This window comes from Filobasidium floriforme, assembly GCF_021052385.1.
Source record: "Filobasidium floriforme strain CBS 6241 chromosome Unknown HD553scaffold_14, whole genome shotgun sequence".
NCBI lineage: Eukaryota > Fungi > Basidiomycota > Tremellomycetes > Filobasidiales > Filobasidiaceae > Filobasidium > Filobasidium floriforme.
This window is the reverse complement of record NW_025763635.1, coordinates 274,150-292,595: the sequence shown is the minus strand read 5'-3', so window position 1 is coordinate 292,595 and position 18,446 is coordinate 274,150. Positions and strand designations below refer to the sequence as shown.

The window sequence follows — 18,446 nt, the reverse complement described above, 5'->3', positions numbered from 1 at the left end:
GGTACAATCGGCATATATATAGAAGATTACATGCCATTTTCGCATCTGATCGGCATCGTAGGTCCGCCAGGGCTGATGCCACCCAATTCATCGCACTTACGGCTCAAGGATTTGACGTCATGGGGAGAGTTATGTCAAGTTGTGGAGGGGCCTCATCCTCGTTCATCTGCCGTGGACGTGCAAGACCAAGTGGATTCTACAGTTGCACATACTTGCGATTTGCCTGTGAGATACCTTACTGAACGAAAAACACCCGTTGGTCAGATGAAAACTTTTGCTTGTTTTCAGTCAGTTCATGCACGGAAGTCCGCCTTGAAGCAGGATTCAAAGGTATATGTGCTTGGTACATGTGTACAGGTGTCCGGACAGACATGCGGTCCAGAATACACGTAAATATTAGGCACACCGCATACATAGGGAAAGTCCGTGCTGACTGTTGTACAACACATAGAAACTGTGTACATACAAACTGTGCTGAACGGAACTACACGAAAGGAGATACTGGTAGCAAGACTACGACTGATTGCAATTCATCGACCAGAGCTAATAGTCTCATTGGGGAATATTGAAGTAGCATCGCGGGGCTTGGTGTTGTGCGAAGTTTGCGAAGATGTCGAGGGATTGCTGAACGATCCTCCTAGACAATTGGTGAACAGGCTAGACAGGATAGACATAGCGCTTCTACTGCCAGAAACGCTACTGATTGAGCCCATGTCGCCGTCTCGATTGTAGGCCAGCCGGGGAAAATCCTTCAAAGCGAACCCCTGGCAGAATTCAACTAGGGTGCCAAGCCTTTTTTGATATACCGCATCCGGACAATCGATAATTGCCTCGAGTCGGTTTGCCAATTTTTTTCTTTCCTCTAGAAATTCAAGCTCGAGTACACTGCAGTCCTGAAATGCATTCCCCCGATATACGCTTCCCCCGCTCACCAGCCTTACGAAGCTCTGCAGCCTGTCTTTTCCGATCCTCTCCAAATCCGTCAAGGCGATCTCCTCTGCCAATTGCTTTAACAACGAGACTTCGTAAGCCCTAGCCATATATCTCAACAAGTACTCTTGAGATACCCCGTCGGCGGTCCAGTCTTTGTTCTCAATAGGTTCACCGGTGGTGTTCCAGAGGCGAACGAAAATTTTGCAATCACACAGATCAAGCGATTTGACCATGTCTCGTCCGGACGCCAAATGGCCAAGTTGACGTCTAGCACTATACCAAGCTTGATCGTTGCGAGGAATGTTCTCTCGTAATGCCTCGAGAGCGTTGCGTTCGATATTGAGCAAAACTTGGTTCAATCGCATCCTGTGAAATGATCTGCTGGTTTGGTGAAAAGGGATTCAAAGATCCGGGACCACTCGGCTGCTCTTCCCACATTCACTGCTATCGGTCCTGTATATATAGGCTACAGCAATGTGCTTCTGCGAGAGTGATTCTCCTTTCATCCTTTGTCACATCATCGAACAACATGAGGTCTCGTGACCTCTCGAGCCATCAGGTGTAACAAGGGGTTCTGAAAGGGAGACTCAATCGTCACGCGATCTGACGCGCTGCTGCCGGCAGCAACAGAACTCGCATATGTCGCTTCATCGTCATTGTAAAGCTTGTCGAGAAGGTGATTCGGCTGCGAGTCGCACAAAAGAGCCCGATTTTTGAGACTCAACTCCATGTGACACATCAACTTCAATCGAATCATAACGCGCGGTCTGCCATCTGATAACCACATTCAACTCAGATCTTACAGGTAGGGTGATGGCCGGAAGCGGTGGCACTCTTTCGTATTGTCCGGCATAATTAGCGGACATGCAGTTTCAGAATTTCCAATGATCGTGCTCAAGCCGACCATCGTGTCATCTTAGATCAGTCTGAAGTCTGCTTGCCGAGGTTCAGTTGTGGGCCGGCTGTCAGGGACGGCTTTCAACCTTGTCGGCCGCTGTAAAGACTGGAGTTACGACAAGTGGAACTTCGCCTCCGATTGACATAGGTATGGTGCCTGGTCCTCATCCGCATCCATGGATCGATCGTGTGGTCCAACGCTTGGATACGAGAGATCAGATGGCGTTTCGATGTCCCGGTGCCTCGAAAGATGAAACGCTTTATGGAACATCGCTATCCGCTTCCGGGGCTGGCTCCGCGAGAAAAAGCGCGCTTCTAGTTGGTCCCTTCCCAATTTACCTGTCAGGAAATCGCGGCGAGTTCGTGGCATATATCATGTCTTTGTTGTGATGGCACTTTCATGCTCGATGTGCTAAAAGATCTATCAACCCATCCAGGGGCTTCACCCAGAAGGTATAATCGAAACGATTCTTGTCTGACGTCTAGAAGACTGCGCTTAGCGATTTCCGCCAGGTGTATAACTCCGATCGAGTAAAAGCGGAGAGGAAAGGACGCGCGCGTGTGTGTAGCGGACATTTGGGTTGTTTTCATCTCCATCGATCTCGCCCCCCTCACGATGCTACCACCATCGCGTTTTCGCCCCCGCGCTGCCGTCGCTCCTTCCTCTGCAGCCCCCTCTCAGCCCAGACAGTCCAAGTGACCTCTGTGAATTCGACGACGTCTATCGGTTGATCAACATCGACCTGCGACCCTTCTTTTCTCTCAGGATCCAAGAATCACACTTGCATACTCACCCCAAGAAGAAACATCATGTCTGTCGGTAAGAACAAGCGTCTCTCTAAGGGGTACGTCCGGAATAGCAATAGCTGCAAAACAATCGTCGTCGAGGAATTTCGGTGTGATCTGACATGCCGCCCGTCAATCTTTTCATTGCCGCTCTAACAGTAAGAAGGGTATCAAGAAGAACAAGGTTGATGCCTTCGCCAGGAAGGACTGGTACTCGGTCAGGGCACCCTCAATCTTCGAGGTGAAGAATGTCGGTCAGACCCTCGTCAACCGAAGCCAGGGATTGAGTGCGTCAAAGATGGGGACTAGCAGGACGAAACAGGAGCATGCGAGGCTGAATGCGGGGAGCGGTTGTTTGTTTTGCAGAGAACGCCAACGACTCCTTGAAGGGACGAGTTATGGAGTTCTCCCTCGGTGACTTGAACAAGGAGGAGGACCAGGCTTTCAGGAAGATCAAGCTCAGGGTTGAGGACGTCAAGGTGCGTCCAGGACTTGCATGAGATATCTGCGGACATCCGTGAACGTCTCGTCTAACTCATCGACCTGCTCGATATTTGCATTTGCCTACTATCAGGACAAGAACTGTCTGACTTCGTTCTACGGCATGGACTTCACCACCGACAAGATCCGATCTTTGGTCCGAAAGTGGCAGTCCTTGATCGAGGCCCACATCGATGTCCGAACCACCGATGGATACCTCGTCCGACTTTTCGCCATCGCTTTCACCCGAAAGAACAGGCAGCAGGTCAAGAAGACCTCGTACGCTCAGTCCGCCCAGATCAGGCAGATCAGGGCCAAGATGCACGAGATCATGAAGAGGGAGAGCGAGTGCGAGTTGAAGGAGTTGGTCCAGAAGTTCGTCCCCGAGTCGATCGGACGAGAGATCGAGAAGGCCACCAAGGGAATCTTCCCCCTCCAACACGTCTATGTCCGAAAGGCCAAGCTCCTCAAGTCCCCCAAGGTTGACTTGAGCAAGCTCCTCGAGTCTCACGGTGAGATCGAGAACGTGAGTCGGAACGTTGTTCTGCGGGTTGGAGGTGTCGGTTCGCTGAGCCATCTCGCTATCGCCTTGTTCTCTCTAGTCCACCGGTACCAAGGTCGTCTCCGACTTTGTCGAGCCCGAGGTTTTGGCTTCCGTCTAAACGTCTTGCTTCCCACCAAATCAAAAAGGGAATCAAGGTGTCTAGGATGGGGAGGATGGTCATGGCTGCAGCTCGAGCGATGTCGTCTTGTGGACGGTCAGGAGGATCATTCGGCACAAGAGACCGGGTTGCCGCGTCATCACCGGCTCTGTGTTTCCGACGGGTCCTGCCTTTCATGTAATCTTTTAGTCTGGGGATGCATCGTTAGAGTTACAGATATGACATTTTCTGCACTACAATCTGACTTGGCTCGAGAGCATCTGCCCGATGGCGCCATTCCTGGTCGTAAAACGTCATTTCGGGTGTTGTTGATTTTGTTAGGATCTTGCTGCTGGAGTCCGAGGCAGATCAAGCGATTGAATACCGACGACTCAAGCAGCTAATCGTATGTCACAGCGTCCAAGTAAAACAGCCACAATATACTGAGATTCTTAGTCAACTACCAAGCTGTCTCTTCGAATACCTTTCGCCAGTCTAGTCCGTCGCAGCAAGCGGTCCACCACCATGTCCTTCACCCCACCCTACAAATACATCACCGCCTCCGAGCTCGCTGAAAAGGTCAAGCAGGCCGATCCTCAGCAAGTCCAGGTGATCGACGTACGGGATGACGATTTTGTAGGAGGAAACATTGTTGGAGCAAAGAATTCGCCGAGTAATGCTTTCTATGACAATGTCAAGGAGTTGGTAGAGGAGAACAAGGATAGTGAGTTCAGGTTCTCACGGGGAGTTGAGGGTTGCGGTTGTCGGCTAGCTGACGAGGTTGCCAATCGAATAGAGAAGACAATGGTATTCCGTATGTTCATCCTGGGTCTGAAAAGGCGAAATACGAGCCTGTGCTGAATAGACATTTTGCTCGCTACTCGCAGACTGCGCTCTCTCCCAAGTCCGAGGACCCAAGTCGGCCCGGATATATTCTGAATTGCAGAAAGAGCTACACCCTGATAGCAAGCAGGAAGTTCTTGTCTTGCGAGGTGGATTTACCGAGTTTGCTCAGCAGTACAAGGTGAGCTGCGAATATAAGCAAGAATTTATTACGTGTGTCCTAGACTGACGATCGAAGCGCATTTTTCGAACAGAACGATCCTGCTTTGGTCGAGAAGTACAACAGGTTAGTCTGCCTAGACTATGACCATGGCATACAGCTGCTGATATCTGCGATGCTTTAGCATGTATCACGATCAATGAACGCCCCCAAGATGGACGAAGAGTATGATGAATGTACGACCTCCTCGCGTTGTACATATCGAAGAATCACGAAACATACAGCATGACTGGGTAGACAAACATGCGCTTCTACAGAATTCCAGCCGGACCTCGGAACAGCTCGTAGGGTATGGTATACAAAGAAGAAGATCATCATCGAATCGTTTCGTTGACGAGGCTGTGAACACGCCTAGATCTAGGACTAAACGGCGGAAAATATCGAAGCGTTCATCGCCCGGTCTCAATGAAATCCTCGTTCGGCCTTCCATTTGCTCTTCTGCACGGAAGCTGCGTTCTTGTTCTTGAACGGGAACGCCGAGGTCCTCTTGTCCGCTCCCTACCATCGTCATCATCGTTTGTAAGAGAAGATCGCATGAGGTCAGCCATCAAGGCGGATTGAGATACGATTACGATGATGAAGGTGTCTCGTTGACAAGGTAGAGGGAATACTCACCGTCTTTTTGCTAATCTTACCACCGAAACCAAACAACCCCACCCAGAATCCCCAGATCCCCAAGATAGCGTTCCCCATCCCGACTCCGACACTGACAGCTTGCCCCACGCTCTGGTTGTTGTAGATGAAGAACGCCGAGAGGGAGAGAAGAGAGGATATGGTAAGGAGGATCGATAGGCGGAGAGCTGTCGTAGGTGGCAGAGCCGGAACGGGAGGAGGGAGGGATGTAGTGGAGGAAAGCGGGGGGAAGGGAGGTGCAGGACTGTTTGGAGAGGCGATCTGAAGGGGATCACAATATGTTGGGTGTAAGAGGAGCCATAGTATAGAGCTTCGATTCGTATGGGAGGAGAGCACTCACGATACAAGCCAACACTACCGCAACACCCACACATCCCCAACCAAGCTGTTGAGCTAAGAGTTTCTCCAGCGGGGTCAGATCGTCATAGTGTTGCCCCTTTTTATGACTGGACGCGAGGTTGAAAGAAGGGTCGTTGTTGGACTGGGCTAGGAAAGCGAGGAGACGGGGAAAGAGGAGGAGAGGAATGGCAAGGAGGAATAGCCTGCGAAGTAGTCGTAGCATCGAAGGTGACTGAGATATGAGCAGCGATTCTACAGAGTTAGAGAGCGGCTGGAGCCCTTATCGAATGCTCACCAGCTGAGTGCGGTGATCGCCCAGTATCCGATCACGTCAAACGAATCGTCATCCCCCTCTTCATGCTCGTGGGTGAATGGTAACTTTGATTTGATGCTATCCATGACGCTTGGATCTTCATGAGAAGTAGAAGGTCCGGCTGGGATCGTAGGTTCCGAGGTGTTGACATTCCGGCGTCGAGGGAGTTCGGGAGGAGGGTCTCGGGATGGTGGGGGTGGGTATTGGGTCGTCATTTTACAAAGTCCGGTGATAAGATAGCTCGAATGCTTCACTAAAGCTGAACCTCGGAAGATGACAAGCGATTGTAGTTATAAGAAGACTGTGAATAGTCAGAATCCGACGACGTGGAATGTAGAAAAGGAAGCTCGAAGAGCAACAATGGTCGTCCTGCTCCCAAAGGTAGCTGACGTCATCACCAAGGATCCACGGACATCCAATGGTTTTGAGGGTTAGAGTGGTTCGGATGTCCGCTTCATGCCCCCTCCGAGCGAACCCTGATGTTGTCGATGTCGATCAGCATATCGATCAAGTCGCACCCTCTCCAACAAATAGGTCGCAGCCACCTTTAAACGTGGACGCAATAGCAGAAGGTGTTCCATCATGTCGCATGGAAACGAAATCGCTACTGCCCTGGATCCGATCATGGACTCCAGGTAAGTACACCCACCTATCCCTTCACATTCCCGGAGATTCGTCATCCTCTGACCCGCACACATCATGTTTGCTGTATTTCAGTGCATCCCACCCGGAAAAGATCAGCTCGACCATGGATCACTTCACCTACCTTATCGAAAACTCTCTGACATCCAACCAACTGGTCGAGTTTGCCAGATACCTCCTTACTTCATCTTCCGTCCCGCTCATCGTCGGCCGACAAGCCCTGGAATACTTTGTCCTCTTTCTGTGTGGTGGGAGCGGGGTGGACCTTTCTCTCATCAGGCCGGCGAGCAGTAATAGCAGCAATAAACCTACCGAAACGGAGGCAGAACAGACCAACCCTGGACCGGAAAAGTACCTAGATGCACAAGAATTAGAATGGTTCAACAAGGGCGCGGCCTCCTTCGCCAAGCAAGAAGAACAAGGAGAAGAGATTAGGGAGTCCATCGTCCGAACGTTAGTAGGACAGACTTCTGAGCTTCTCCAACCTGGGGGTTGGGGTGAAGATCAGGTCAGTCATCTAGTAGTTGGCTTTTAGCCTGCTTACAAGGCTGATGATGTTCAATGGGCGTACGGGCAGATGATCTCCCTGAAATACCTCTTATCTCATATCCAAGAGACTCAGGAAGAATGGCAAGAAGCAGCAGGGACGCTCAGCTCTATCCCTCTCGAATCCGGTACCAGGTGAGCAGTCTTGGCGCTGTATATCTTGTTCTATCGATGATAGTGCCCTGGAGCTGATTTTCGGGTCGTGTCCTGTTCGCCGTAGGACTCTGTCTGATCAGCACAAGTTGGCGGTCTACATCAAGATCGTCAGACTCTACCTCGAGGTACGTAACGCTATAGATCTGATCGTCGAGGTTCTTGCTAATCACTCATTCCTTCGGGATTCTGTGGTCCATTTCCAGGCGGGCGAATCGGGCTTGGCGCAGACGACCTTCGGTCGGGCGGCGCTCTTGATCCACTTGACCGAGGACAAGGCGACTCAGTTGGCTTACAAGCTGTGTCAGGTGAGAAATAATTGCAACTTTTCCTATTGAAAAAATAGCTAGAACCTCGTTGACGCTGACCGCCGGGATTGATACGCCTCAGGCGAGATTGCTGGATTTCAGTAGGAGGTTCAACGAGGCTGCGAGCAGGTATCACGAGTTGAGCTTCGTCAACGAGATCGACGAAGAAGAGAGGATATACATGCTGTTAGTCTATGAGCGAATTCGCGTAGTAATCTCATCAGGGCTGACGATTCATTGACGATAACTGCTGGCAATCACAGCTCGGCAGCGGTCACTTGTGCCATCCTCGGTCCTGCCGGACCTCAACGTTCCCGTATCCTAGCCAATCTGTACCGTGACGACCGGACCACAACAGCCCTTCCCGCTCACCGCTCGTCCATCCTCCGCAAGATGTTTTTGGACCAGATCTTGCGAGTCGAGGAGATCAAGGAGTTTGAAAAGGAACTCGCCGTGCATCAACTCGCCACGCTTGAAGTGGACAAGAGGTTGATGGCTAGTACCGAGGGAGAAGAGGGGGTCACGGGAAGGAGGGCACCGATCAACGTGTTGGATCGGGCGGTTATGGAGCATAACGTGTTGGCCTGCGCCAAGGTGGGTTGAGCCGTGTATCCGCGGGGACGTGCGAAGATGCTTACGATCTTACAACTTGTTAGGTTTACGACAATATCCGGTTTGACGGACTGGGAGCTTTGTTGGACTTGACGCCGAATGCGGCGGAGGCTATGGCAAGGACGTGAGTCAAAATTGAGAAGCGTTGCTAATACTCGGGACTAAAGCCACGTTGTTTGCACGTCAGTATGATCGAACAGAAACGGTATGTCTGAGTTCGGCGATCCAGACCGCTCTTAATAGGAACATTCGCTGACCTCTCATCTATCAGTCTCCGAGCCTGGATCGACCAGGTCGACCGCTTGATTTACTTTGAGGGTCGATCGAATCAGGATCAAGACGACCTTCAAGGAACTGCCGGAGGTCTGGGCATTGAGCAGGTTGAGAAGCCCGTGGAGGGTATCAGCCTTACCGAGCGTTGGGACGAGAGGATCAAGGAGACGGCGACCAAGGTCAGCGGTCGCTAGTAGCACGACAGAAGACTTTGATGGCTGACGACTAGCTTCATCAATCGCAGGTCGAATTCATCGTCAATCTGATCGAGAGCAAAGATCTGATGGCAAGCAACGGGCAGGCGCCAATGAAAGTCGATTGATTGCGAGTTGATCCGACTCCTTACGAATCGCTCCACACGAGCAACACTTCACGCCCTGTCATGACCCATTCTGTTGTACATGCGACCAAGCACTACGACGCACAATATGCTGCTGTACCGATCGAGAGAAACAAACGGATTATACCTGGGTATATGTTTCATGTCATCGCGTCATGCCACGTCGCTCTATCTCTATCGTTCCCTCTCAAGAAGCAGCAGCGATCGAGAGTCGAGAAATGTCATCGAGACCGGCGGCATTCGGTTCATTCGTCTCGTTGGACGCTGTGCCGTTGTCGAGTCCCACGTCGTCAAATTCATCGTCTGCTCGACCTTTGCCCTTGCCTTGTTGCACAGGAGTTACGACATTGTCGTCTGCGAAGGGCTGAGGAGAGAAAAAGTCGGATGCCTGACCGCGAGGTCGTGGTGTCGTCTGTTCCGTCTCGATACGGAGATCTGGGGTACGCAACGGAGCCGTCGTGGTGGTCGTGGTCTCAGAAGAAGTCCGGCTGTGACCGTTGATAATGTTCAAGCCCGAAGCTAGGGGCGAGATGGCCCTTTGAAACACTTCCTTGACGGGGGAAGAGTCAGCTGGGAACGTTTTGGGCGATCCGAAACTCTCTTGACGACCGCCTTCGAGGTCAATATCGACCATTCCACCGTCTTCTTCGGCTGATTGCTGCGAGGTCCGGCGCGGTCCAAGACCGGGAATCGATGCCAACGTGCTTCGCCTGCGCTCGTTGCTAGGCTTTGCAGTCGCTTCCATCGACATGACCCAACCGCCTCGTAGACCCTGTTCTTCGGCCATGGCGACAGCTTGAGCCGCTTGCACATCTGCGCGAGTGGGCAGATCGAGCGCTCCAGCGGGAGGTGGTGGCAAGATCATACGTTTCCGACGAGATCCACCGCTAGGGGACGCAGAGGGAGGCGAGAGCAACCCATCATGCGACGACGCGTACATTGTGGATTGCGAGTTGTGATATTGACTCTGCTGAGACTGCATAGACCCGCTAGCATGGGCTTCCGGTGATGTCGTGGGGCTATACGGTGTGATCAGACGTCGAGGTGTAGGTGCGACCGGAGCGTCGGAGCTGTAATCCCGGAAATTGCTGCTCGAATCGTTTCGACTGATGGTAGGGGTCTCCATATTCTCCTCCTCGTGCTTGCTGAGCGAAGGTGACCGAGGCATCATCAACAGGGCTGTCTCGGGTCCGGGAGAAGCGGGAGGTTGACCCGGCAATGTCAACGGTTGAGGAGCGGGAATCGATGGGACCAGGCCTCTTGGATCGTTCAGGACTGTACGATGGGGTTCGTGAGCACGTGTCCTTGGTCTGCCTTGTCGCCTTGTATCTCCGACTTACCTGGAATAGCCACCTGTGCGTCCTCTCCGGCGGTAGCAAGCCGCATCCCTCCAAAGCCTAACCCAAGCAACTCATTCGGCCCTGGTCCTCCTCCCATCCTCGCCGACTTTCGCTTATCGATCTTTTCCTGCTGCCTCCTGATCTCTGCCTGGCTCAGTCCCATCCCGAGCTCGTCCCACCGCCTGACACTGCGATCCCACCAAGCCTCGAGGACTCCCCATCCCTTATACTCGCCCGTCAGCCTCAAGGCGGATCCGACCTCGCCGTAAGAATCTCCACCTCCAGAACCGTTCCCGTCGTAGTAGTAAGATTGGTAACCGACATCGTCTTCATCATCCGACCCGGAATCACCGGATTTTTTAGATCCATCAATCTCCCATCCTTCCCCGCTCTCCAGTTCCTCCGCAAAACCGGCCAACCAGCGACCCCATCCTCCTTCTCCTTCTCCTCGGAAGAGGACGCATTTCCTATCAAACTCTCGACCGAAGACGATGACCTGGCCCCATGATCCGCCATCCTCCCCAGGACTCAGATCGACACCGACGTAGTTCCCACAACGATCCGTGATGAGCGGCAACCACCCTCGACAGGCGTATTGCGATTTGATCCATCCAGAGGGGATGGACGACATCATGACGAGTACGTCCGGGTTGTTTCCCGACGTAGGGTCCGATTCTACTCGACGCCAAAAGGTCCATTCCCTCAACGAATCTTCCAAGCTGAGGAACGTCAGACCGAAGAACAGCCCTTCCTTCAGTTCGGAAGATGGATCTTGTCCGTCCACGCAGAGGTAAGAATCTCTGACTGAGGGTGGCAGGACACAGCCGAGCAGACCTTCGGCTTCGGACAATGTGAGCGGGTCCACAGGCGAGTTGAGTGTATCGAGGAGTTCAGGGACGGTGTTGGCAAGGACACGTTGGATGCGGTTCCAAGTCGTTCGCGGGGGTGGGTAGTAGATGAGGGGACCGTTCGGAGAAAATGCGTTGGGCCCGGCCGAGTTGGTTCGCGAGCGAGAGCCTGATGGGCTGGCATTGCGGTTCGGGCTACCGTATGCAAGGAGCAAGTCGATGGACGACGATTGTGAGTCATTATCAGTCGTCCTGCATCGTTCGTGAGCATCGGACAAGTTGATGGGGACTCACCCGAGATTCCGGGAAGCGTTGTACTCGTACCCGCCCTCGTGAGCCTGAGGTGGGTAAGAGAACCCAGGAGCACTGCCTCCGATCATAGAGTTATGTCGAGAACTCGATGCACTCAATCCCTACCCGTACATAACGCCAAAGATGGATGCCAAACATGATCAGCTTTCTTCGGTATGCCACGATCGAACCCTTGCAAAACCCTCGCGACTCACCCCCAAGTTCGCCCGACTCGGTCTACTCAACCCATCAGCGTGTTCCCCAAACGCAGGACTTTCACTCCGACTAGCATCCTGATAGCTCGCTCTCCCATACCCTCCTCCATAACCTCCCGGACTATCGGATCGTTGATGAGAGGAAGGCAAGGAGAATGCATCCCGCGTGGAGGAGAGCACGTCGGGGCCTCTTCTCGCTTGACGATTGTTGTTGTTGTCGAGATTTCGATCTAAAGAGCTAGAAGAGGTGGAAGAGTTGAAGTAGGAGCTGATAGAGTTGAAAAAGCCCGGCATGGTGGTGGTGGTGGTTGAATGGGTTCGCTCCGGGCTCTGTGACGTCTCGCTGTGGTGTGTGTGGTTCGCTTTGGGTCGTGTCTGCGTGATCGACCGCGGACCACCGGGATTGTCGAATAGGTTGCCTTGACCGGCTGTTACTGTCGTATGTCTGGATGTGATGTCTTTCTCGCCGGGATGTCGATGTCGATGTCGATGTGGATGTCGATCTAGATGTTTCTCTGTTTGTCTGAATGTGATGAAAGATGATGACCTCGCTCGTTACGTCGACGTTCCCTTGGCTCGAGCTCGCTGTTGTTGCGAATTTGATCCCGCGCGTGTCCCAACGACCAACCTGCTGAGGATCAGTTCTAAGTGGACAGACAAACACTGCCTTCGAGGATATCGAGTATCAAAAAAATCCAGCAAGGTGGAGGATAACAGGTGATCAAGTATACTCCTTGGCGGCCCGTCGACCTGGGCTGTGCGGTTGCCTTACCAACTCTTGCGGCTCACTTCCCGCTCCCAGGCTCGCAGCCGAAATGGCACGCGCTACTTGAGTAAACGAAACCTTGTTCTCTTTGATTCACGTGAGATAATGATGCATGACCCGGTTTCGAGTTCAGTTATTGGGTAACATACCATGATGACTGCTCAGAAATTTACACACAATCAAGCACTGATACTGAACTTTGCATATCGTACAAAAGGTATCGAGCGTGAAGCGCTAGCGAAAGCGGGGCTGTCGTCGAATCGTCTGCTGCTAATCGATGGTTTACGCCATCTGATCCGAATCATACTGACTTCTTGTTCACGGCGCCCTCGTCCTCGTTCTCCTCGTTCTTCTTGTTCTCCTCGTTCTTCTCGTTCTCCTCCTGCTCTTCCTCTTCGGTATTGTCATTCGAGCAGTTCCTACATGTGCGTCGGCAGATCTTAGCAATGGCTTGCACCTCTGGATGCAATACATCTACTTCTTGACCGCAATGCCCTCGTCATCGTCGTTGTCTTCCGCCTCTTCCTCATCATCATCATCGGTGTTGTCGCTTGGAACTTGGAAGCAGTTCCTGCGTCCTCAAATCGCATAAGGCCCGTCAGCTAGATTTAAGCACAACGTTATAATTCAGCTGGCGAAAAAGCCTACAAGAACGGACCCAATCGAGCTAAAAGCCACGTTTCAGCATGCTGTGCCGTGTCAATCGGATGGAGGGGCGTGATGAGTTCCGTCTAATCCTCTGACTGCTATACCCTGGACAGCATGAAGTACGTAAAGGAAAGGAACTACCGAACCTCCCCAGAGTCGCCTGTTGACAGACGGAGGGTAGTGCGATGCCGCGCTCTCGCTTTCGATTGCGCGACCGATACTGACGACATGAAAGGAAGGAATGTCTCGCCATCTCGCGTTACATTGGACAATACTAGAGTATATACACCTTCGTGTCGAGAGCATGCTAAAGTTAAGCTGTGCCATTCCGTTACTGATGGGATCTAGAGCTATGCCCTTCTCATCCAGCCCTTCTTCTCCCACAACCACAAACACGATCATAGGCACAAACATGAGCGCTTCGAGCTTTACAAGCGATGCTCACACCCAGCAGACCCAAGATCGCACGGAGGAGATTCATCAACTCGGTGGTATCTGTGCGGGACAACTGGCTGAAACTATCAGAAAGGACTGGGAGAAGAATGTCAGTCATCCAGCGACTGACAACCACATTGTCGAAAGTGATTTTGTCTGCATCAAACCGGACGCCGTTGAGAATTGGCAGAAGAAGTGGGAAGGAAAGTATGGAAAGAACAATCTTGCAGTTATAGTGAAGGATATTGCCCCCGTAGATATGGAACCCTTGCAGCCGCAGCATCGTCTGATCATCAAGCCTACTGATTGGCCTTGGAATGGGAAATGTCAATTTTACCATGCCATGGTGTCGATTCATCTTCCTGAAGTGGCAGGCAAGGGACACTCCGGAGAATTACGAACGGAGTACAGACAGAACTTGGTGTTGCCTGCCACCTGGCTCACCTCGAAGGAGAAAGGTACCTGGCAGTCCTCAGAGAGGTTCGTCGTCAGGAACGAGGCGAACCTGGGCGATTACTTCTCTGTAGCGCATACCTGCCCGTCAAGCATGGTCGATCCCACTGAAGTCTTCAATCGGTTCAACACAGTAATCTCTACTTTTCCGGTTACGGACGAAACAATGCCGGTATCCGACAGCGAGGATACCATGGAAACCGCTCCTGAGGCCGTCGGGTGATGTTTCCGATTTATTGAAGGCCGTTCATGACTTGACCGAGCTCTAGACGCTTAGTTCCGTACATCTATGTAGTATACTGTTGTTCTGCACATGTATCTTTCTTCTGTCTGTATATTCAGATGCAATCGTTGAGATGGCGTGCCAGTGAATGAGTATAGATACCGGGAAACTCTTGCCACTTTCTTCTTGTGCTTCGATTTAGGACGGTTCGGGGTTGTCCAGGTCCCCTCCCTACCATATCCATGGGGCGGCGGCATGCTTGACAAAAGAAGCTAGACCTACAGTCGGGAGCTCCACTCTCACCAGCAAGCTTCTTGTGTTCTCCAATGCCTGGCTCGTCAAGGTTGAAGAAGCTGAGAATCAGTAGACCCGAGGGATAACATGAAAGGAAAGGGCGTTTCGCCATCTCGCGTCATATGGCAGAACAGGCAGAAGAAATTCGAGTATATATACATGTAAGTGAGGAAGGAAATAGTGCAGGTCAGCCCGAGCAAATCTCGACAACCCCTACCAACTTTGGCTTCACACTACCTCTTCCTGCCAAAGACACCCTCATCCGCTTCCCGTGCATTCACAACATGAGTCCTTCCCACGATCAGCCGCCAGTCAGCGATGGCACTAGTTGCGAAATAAAGACCATTGATGGGAGTACGAACGAAGAGCCGAACGCCGATGACCGAGACCGGGAAAGAGTGCACAGAGGGTTAGAGAAATTGGCGGACCATCTTCGTATAAGGTGGGAGATGACAGTGAGCGCGCCAAAAATATCTCAGGGAAACTATGTGACACAGGAGAAACGGAAAGAATGGAAGAAAGATTGCAATGGATATCTCGGGAATGGTGCTGTCCTGAAACACCTTGGCGGTGCATTCAAAGTCTGTCTCGGAGAGGTGGATGAGGAAGACTTACGACCTCTCTACCTGAGCGATGGTAGACGAGCGTACCCAATGTTCTTGACTGCCTTCATCCAGAAACGAGCTCGAAGTGAAGGCGGCACAGAACCGTTTGCAATGGTTACGGTGAACATTGTCCTTCCCAGCACCTGGTTGCTGCCGGAAGCTAGGGACGAATGGAACATCTTAGAGGGCCTTTCTAGCTTGGGCAAAGAGTCTGTTTGCGAAGAATCGAATGGGTCTGTGTGCCTTCTCCATCCGAGCAGTGTAGACCTCCAAGCGCTCGTCTATGGGCTGAACGATCAAGTGACGTCAATCGTGGACACGCTTAAGCAGCAGGAGATATCTTATAGTGAGACGTCTTAGATAATGTCCGAGCTGACACTGAACTAGACATTGTATAGGATGTGCCGATTTTGTATATCAATATTCGCTGCTGTCAATTGTGAGATCTTATACAATGCCTTCCGGTACTTCTTCCGAAGGACCGATTAAGCCTTTCATAATCCCTGCATCAGGGCCCTGAGCGGTTCGGGTGCTGTGGAATGCCACATGTGGGTGTACCCACTCACAAGTCAGGTGTATGGTAATCAGCTAAGCCATGATTATGAGCGCTTCAGACAGGCTGTAGTCTCCATCCTTTCATGAGTATAATGTCTTGCCAGCCCAAGCCGACTACGCAGCCGTAAGCATCAGTCAAGATGGAGTCATACCTTTGTCCTGATATGTTTCAAGCTGTGGGGATTTGGAGAAGCTAAGGACAAGGAGACGAGAGGGATATATAGCGCACAGCCGGACGAAGTTGATCGTCGTCGAAATCATCTCACCAGTTACGACGAGCGATCATATCTCTGCATCACCTTTGTACAAACACAACCAATATCATGAGCGCGCTCAGCTCTAGCAAGACCACTCAAACACAGGAGGATTCGGGAAATTTCTTGATCGAACAACACTACATCGACAGGGACTGTGCTAGGCAATTTGCCACCGAGATCCGAGAGGATTGGGAGTCACACGTGTCATGTCCAGACGGCGGGAAGCATGACGAGGCCGGCAACATCTTGCCTGAGGCTCGGTATGAATGGCTGGAGAAGCGGCGTGGAGATCATGCGGCAAAGTTATTATTGGTAACGATATTTTCGGATGCCGTGACCAAATATTCCCCAGCAGCTGGAAAGATGCTCAACCGCAAGTTCTCCTTTAGATTAGGCAAAGATTTCGGTGCCAACTGGGTATCGTCGCCCACTTACCTCGCAGTGGTAGCGGTGTACCTTCAACCTGAAAACAGTCCAGAGCATCACATCAAACATTCAGCGAGGATCGTTTTTCCGGCGAAGTGGTCATCACATATCAATCCTGTTGAAAATCAGACACAGGACACTTGGTTTATCTCCAAGCCATTCCTTGAAAATAGCAATGGCACCTTATACTCCTCGACTGTGATGTTGCCGGAGAGTTTGAATACCACTAAAGATCGTCCACAACTCAACGTTTCTCTGATGGGATTGGGTGATTCCTTGTCCACCATCCCGGACTATGATAGCGAGCTTACTAGATGCTGGTGACTTAACGCTGAAGACTGAGACGGCCTAGTTCTGTATTTTAGCTGTTGTGATACTTGTGGGGGTTCTTGATTGATTATTCCTCGTCATTTCATATACCGATTCGACCTTTCAGATACACATATAGCCGACCTTTCGCTTACAAAGTATATTGATAATCACCTTCTCCCTGTTCCGTTCCGATTTTTGGTCTAGTCCAACTTCTCCCAGCCCATATCCTTCAACGACCACCCGAAGATCTCTCCCTTTTCCATGATATCCCCACTCCCGTAATCACAGCTGATCATCAACTTGCCCGGTTGTTCGTGCACCTTGGAGAGGGCTTCAAAGTCGGCCTTCTCGAGTTCGAAGATCTGCGCAGAGCGGAAGAGAGTGAAGCAAGATGAACATCGGCAAGCAAGCAAGGCGGAGGCAGGAGACGCGATACGGACCTCGAGGTTCTGGGCCATACGGGTTGGGTTGGCACTCTTAGGGACAGCCGACCAGTTGCCACGCTGGACCAACCAGCTCAACGCAACCTGCATATAACAGGCTATAGTGATTAGCACGGCGACCTCACCTTGAGGAAGATTGATCGTCCGATTCAACGTGACTCACAGCAGCAGCGGGCTTCCCATACTTCTCTCCCAACCCAATTAAGACCTCGTCTTTCAACACCTTGCTCCCGACCTCGGGCTTGGGCTGTCCAATAGGACAATAAGCAGTCAAGTGGATGTTCTTCTCCGCGCAGTACTTGTGAAGGGAGGCTTGGGGATGGTAGATGTTGGCTTCGACCTGCGAGACGTGGCAAAACGAGATTGTAAGGGGAGCGGGAAGTGAGTTTCACAGAAAAATTGAATTCATGATGTTTGGAGAAGAGTTGGCGAGGCTTACCTGGTTCACGGCCGGAACGATGTCGGCAGATTTCAACAAGAATTCCAGGTTCTCTACCGAAAAGTTCGATACCCTGTCCCACCGCATCGACGCAATCAGCACCTGGTCTTCATACCATTCCTGGTACAGACTCCCTTGAAAGGAAAAGCTGAACGTACCCGATGGATCGACACTTGCCACCCTTAACAAGCTTTTCCATCTCTTTCCACGTCTCGACGAAAGTCGGGGATTGGTCCTTGGGAACCCAATCGTCTCCCTTTTTAGCTTGAGGCCAGTGCATCAGCTGTAATATACCATACGAAGCAAATCAATCAGTCCTAAAGATTTCAAAGACATAATCCGGGCGACACTCACGAACAGGTCGATGTACTCGATATCAAGCGCATCGAACGACTTCTTGAAATGACCCTCAACGTCGTCATGTCCGTCGAATCCGAGCTTGGTAGTGACAAAGATCCCGGATCGGGGAATGTCGCTGTCGCGGACGGCTCGACCGACAGCTTTCTCGTTACCGTATCCTGCGGCCTGTGAAGTCGACCCCGGTTTGATATGAGCTTATTTGGAGTACGTAATATCGGAGCAACATGACTCACGGTATCGAGATGACGGTACCCAGTCTGCCAACAGGAACAAATCACACATTCTGAGTTACAATCCTCTTGTATTTGGAGACAGAGCGAGTATCTGCTTACCTTGAGGGCTTGAACGACCATTTCATACGTCTCCGGGTTGTCGCCTTCGACGGGTTTCGACATCCAGCATCCGAGCCCGAGAGCGGGGATCTGTTGACCGTTGTTGAGTTTGATGGTGGTAGCAGGCATTTTGACAGGAGTTCAAGGAGATTGCAATGTACAACGTGGATACTTCACTCGAAGTGCGATAAATAATGTAATTATGAGTGGATGAGTGGATGAGTGGCCAGTGGAGGAGATGGATA

The 18,446-nt window shown here is 51.6% G+C and overlaps 8 protein-coding genes across 8 annotated transcripts; 4 read left to right on the top strand and 4 right to left on the bottom strand.

Moving 5' to 3' along the window:
- Nucleotides 1-2,481: 2,481 nt before the first annotated feature.
- HD553DRAFT_335852 (S-phase-specific ribosomal protein cyc07) lies at nt 2,482-4,168 on the top strand. Its single transcript, XM_046182213.1, has 5 exons — nt 2,482-2,675; nt 2,776-2,903; nt 2,983-3,095; nt 3,191-3,622; nt 3,699-4,168. Exons 1-5 carry the CDS (start codon nt 2,641-2,643, stop codon nt 3,756-3,758), a joined length of 768 nt encoding a protein of 255 aa, XP_046035671.1. The 5' UTR covers nt 2,482-2,640; the 3' UTR covers nt 3,759-4,168.
- HD553DRAFT_53677 (Rhodanese-like domain-containing protein) lies at nt 4,129-5,041 on the top strand. The gene is made up of 5 exons (XM_046184297.1): nt 4,129-4,461; nt 4,534-4,551; nt 4,625-4,761; nt 4,835-4,866; nt 4,925-5,041. The coding sequence occupies exons 1-5, from the start codon at nt 4,263-4,265 to the stop codon at nt 4,941-4,943; spliced, it is 405 nt and encodes a 134-aa protein (XP_046035670.1). The 5' UTR covers nt 4,129-4,262; the 3' UTR covers nt 4,944-5,041.
- Nucleotides 4,954-6,389, bottom strand: HD553DRAFT_313222 (uncharacterized protein). Its single transcript, XM_046180206.1, has 4 exons — nt 6,068-6,389; nt 5,774-5,975; nt 5,416-5,694; nt 4,954-5,298 (listed from the first exon to the last, which is right to left on the bottom strand). The coding sequence occupies exons 1-4, from the start codon at nt 6,298-6,300 to the stop codon at nt 5,203-5,205; spliced, it is 810 nt and encodes a 269-aa protein (XP_046035669.1). The 5' UTR covers nt 6,301-6,389; the 3' UTR covers nt 4,954-5,202.
- A 236-nt stretch (nt 6,390-6,625) lies between these two features.
- On the top strand, nt 6,626-9,092 carry HD553DRAFT_285697 (putative COP9 signalosome complex subunit 4). Its single transcript, XM_046178238.1, has 11 exons — nt 6,626-6,720; nt 6,803-7,235; nt 7,305-7,408; nt 7,494-7,554; nt 7,633-7,734; nt 7,817-7,920; nt 7,998-8,328; nt 8,391-8,470; nt 8,534-8,551; nt 8,618-8,798; nt 8,864-9,092. Exons 1-11 carry the CDS (start codon nt 6,668-6,670, stop codon nt 8,939-8,941), a joined length of 1,545 nt encoding a protein of 514 aa, XP_046035668.1. The 5' UTR covers nt 6,626-6,667; the 3' UTR covers nt 8,942-9,092.
- Nucleotides 9,093-9,146: 54 nt separating this feature from the next.
- Nucleotides 9,147-11,947, bottom strand: HD553DRAFT_343079 (uncharacterized protein; the record flags this gene model as incomplete). The annotated part of the gene is made up of 4 exons (XM_046182835.1): nt 9,147-10,234; nt 10,300-11,342; nt 11,442-11,560; nt 11,654-11,947. The coding sequence occupies 4 exons, from the start codon at nt 11,945-11,947 to the stop codon at nt 9,147-9,149; spliced, it is 2,544 nt and encodes an 847-aa protein (XP_046035667.1).
- A 773-nt stretch (nt 11,948-12,720) lies between these two features.
- On the bottom strand, nt 12,721-13,297 carry HD553DRAFT_343078 (uncharacterized protein; the record flags this gene model as incomplete). Its single annotated transcript, XM_046182834.1, has 3 exons — nt 12,721-12,838; nt 12,898-12,990; nt 13,293-13,297. The coding sequence occupies 3 exons, from the start codon at nt 13,295-13,297 to the stop codon at nt 12,721-12,723; spliced, it is 216 nt and encodes a 71-aa protein (XP_046035666.1).
- Nucleotides 13,298-13,479: 182 nt separating this feature from the next.
- HD553DRAFT_335847 (uncharacterized protein) lies at nt 13,480-16,614 on the top strand (the record flags this gene model as incomplete). Its single annotated transcript, XM_046182212.1, has 8 exons — nt 13,480-14,174; nt 14,401-14,541; nt 14,602-14,633; nt 14,659-15,423; nt 15,476-15,516; nt 15,703-15,756; nt 15,902-16,361; nt 16,445-16,614. 8 exons carry the CDS (start codon nt 13,480-13,482, stop codon nt 16,480-16,482), a joined length of 2,226 nt encoding a protein of 741 aa, XP_046035665.1. The 3' UTR covers nt 16,483-16,614.
- Nucleotides 16,615-16,701: 87 nt separating this feature from the next.
- On the bottom strand, nt 16,702-18,424 carry HD553DRAFT_297314 (NADP-dependent oxidoreductase domain-containing protein). The gene is made up of 8 exons (XM_046178541.1): nt 18,202-18,424; nt 18,103-18,126; nt 17,864-18,034; nt 17,668-17,792; nt 17,510-17,582; nt 17,234-17,410; nt 17,068-17,154; nt 16,702-16,989 (listed from the first exon to the last, which is right to left on the bottom strand). The coding sequence occupies exons 1-8, from the start codon at nt 18,328-18,330 to the stop codon at nt 16,828-16,830; spliced, it is 948 nt and encodes a 315-aa protein (XP_046035664.1). The 5' UTR covers nt 18,331-18,424; the 3' UTR covers nt 16,702-16,827.
- Nucleotides 18,425-18,446: the final 22 nt, after the last annotated feature.

Coding starts and splice junctions, on each gene's coding strand:
- HD553DRAFT_335852 (XM_046182213.1), top strand. CDS start 2,641: ATGTCTGTCGGTAAGAACAAGCGTCTCTCTAAGGG. Junction 2,676..2,775: donor AACAAGCGTCTCTCTAAGGG/GTACGTCCGGAA, acceptor CCGCTCTAACAG/TAAGAAGGGTATCAAGAAGA. Junction 3,623..3,698: donor CTCACGGTGAGATCGAGAAC/GTGAGTCGGAAC, acceptor TGTTCTCTCTAG/TCCACCGGTACCAAGGTCGT.
- HD553DRAFT_53677 (XM_046184297.1), top strand. CDS start 4,263: ATGTCCTTCACCCCACCCTACAAATACATCACCGCCTCCGAGCTCGCT. Junction 4,762..4,834: donor AGTTTGCTCAGCAGTACAAG/GTGAGCTGCGAA, acceptor TTTTTCGAACAG/AACGATCCTGCTTTGGTCGA.
- HD553DRAFT_313222 (XM_046180206.1), bottom strand. CDS start 6,300: ATGACGACCCAATACCCACCCCCACCATCCCGAGACCCTCCTCCCGAA. Junction 5,695..5,773: donor CGGTAGTGTTGGCTTGTATC/GTGAGTGCTCTC, acceptor GATCCCCTTCAG/ATCGCCTCTCCAAACAGTCC. Junction 5,299..5,415: donor GTAAGATTAGCAAAAAGACG/GTGAGTATTCCC, acceptor TGACGATGGTAG/GGAGCGGACAAGAGGACCTC.
- HD553DRAFT_285697 (XM_046178238.1), top strand. CDS start 6,668: ATGTCGCATGGAAACGAAATCGCTACTGCCCTGGATCCGATCATGGAC. Junction 7,555..7,632: donor TCGTCAGACTCTACCTCGAG/GTACGTAACGCT, acceptor GTCCATTTCCAG/GCGGGCGAATCGGGCTTGGC. Junction 8,329..8,390: donor ACGTGTTGGCCTGCGCCAAG/GTGGGTTGAGCC, acceptor ACAACTTGTTAG/GTTTACGACAATATCCGGTT.
- HD553DRAFT_297314 (XM_046178541.1), bottom strand. CDS start 18,330: ATGCCTGCTACCACCATCAAACTCAACAACGGTCAACAGATCCCCGCT. Junction 18,035..18,102: donor GGTACCGTCATCTCGATACC/GTGAGTCATGTT, acceptor TCGACTTCACAG/GCCGCAGGATACGGTAACGA. Junction 17,583..17,667: donor GGCAAGTGTCGATCCATCGG/GTACGTTCAGCT, acceptor GCGGTGGGACAG/GGTATCGAACTTTTCGGTAG.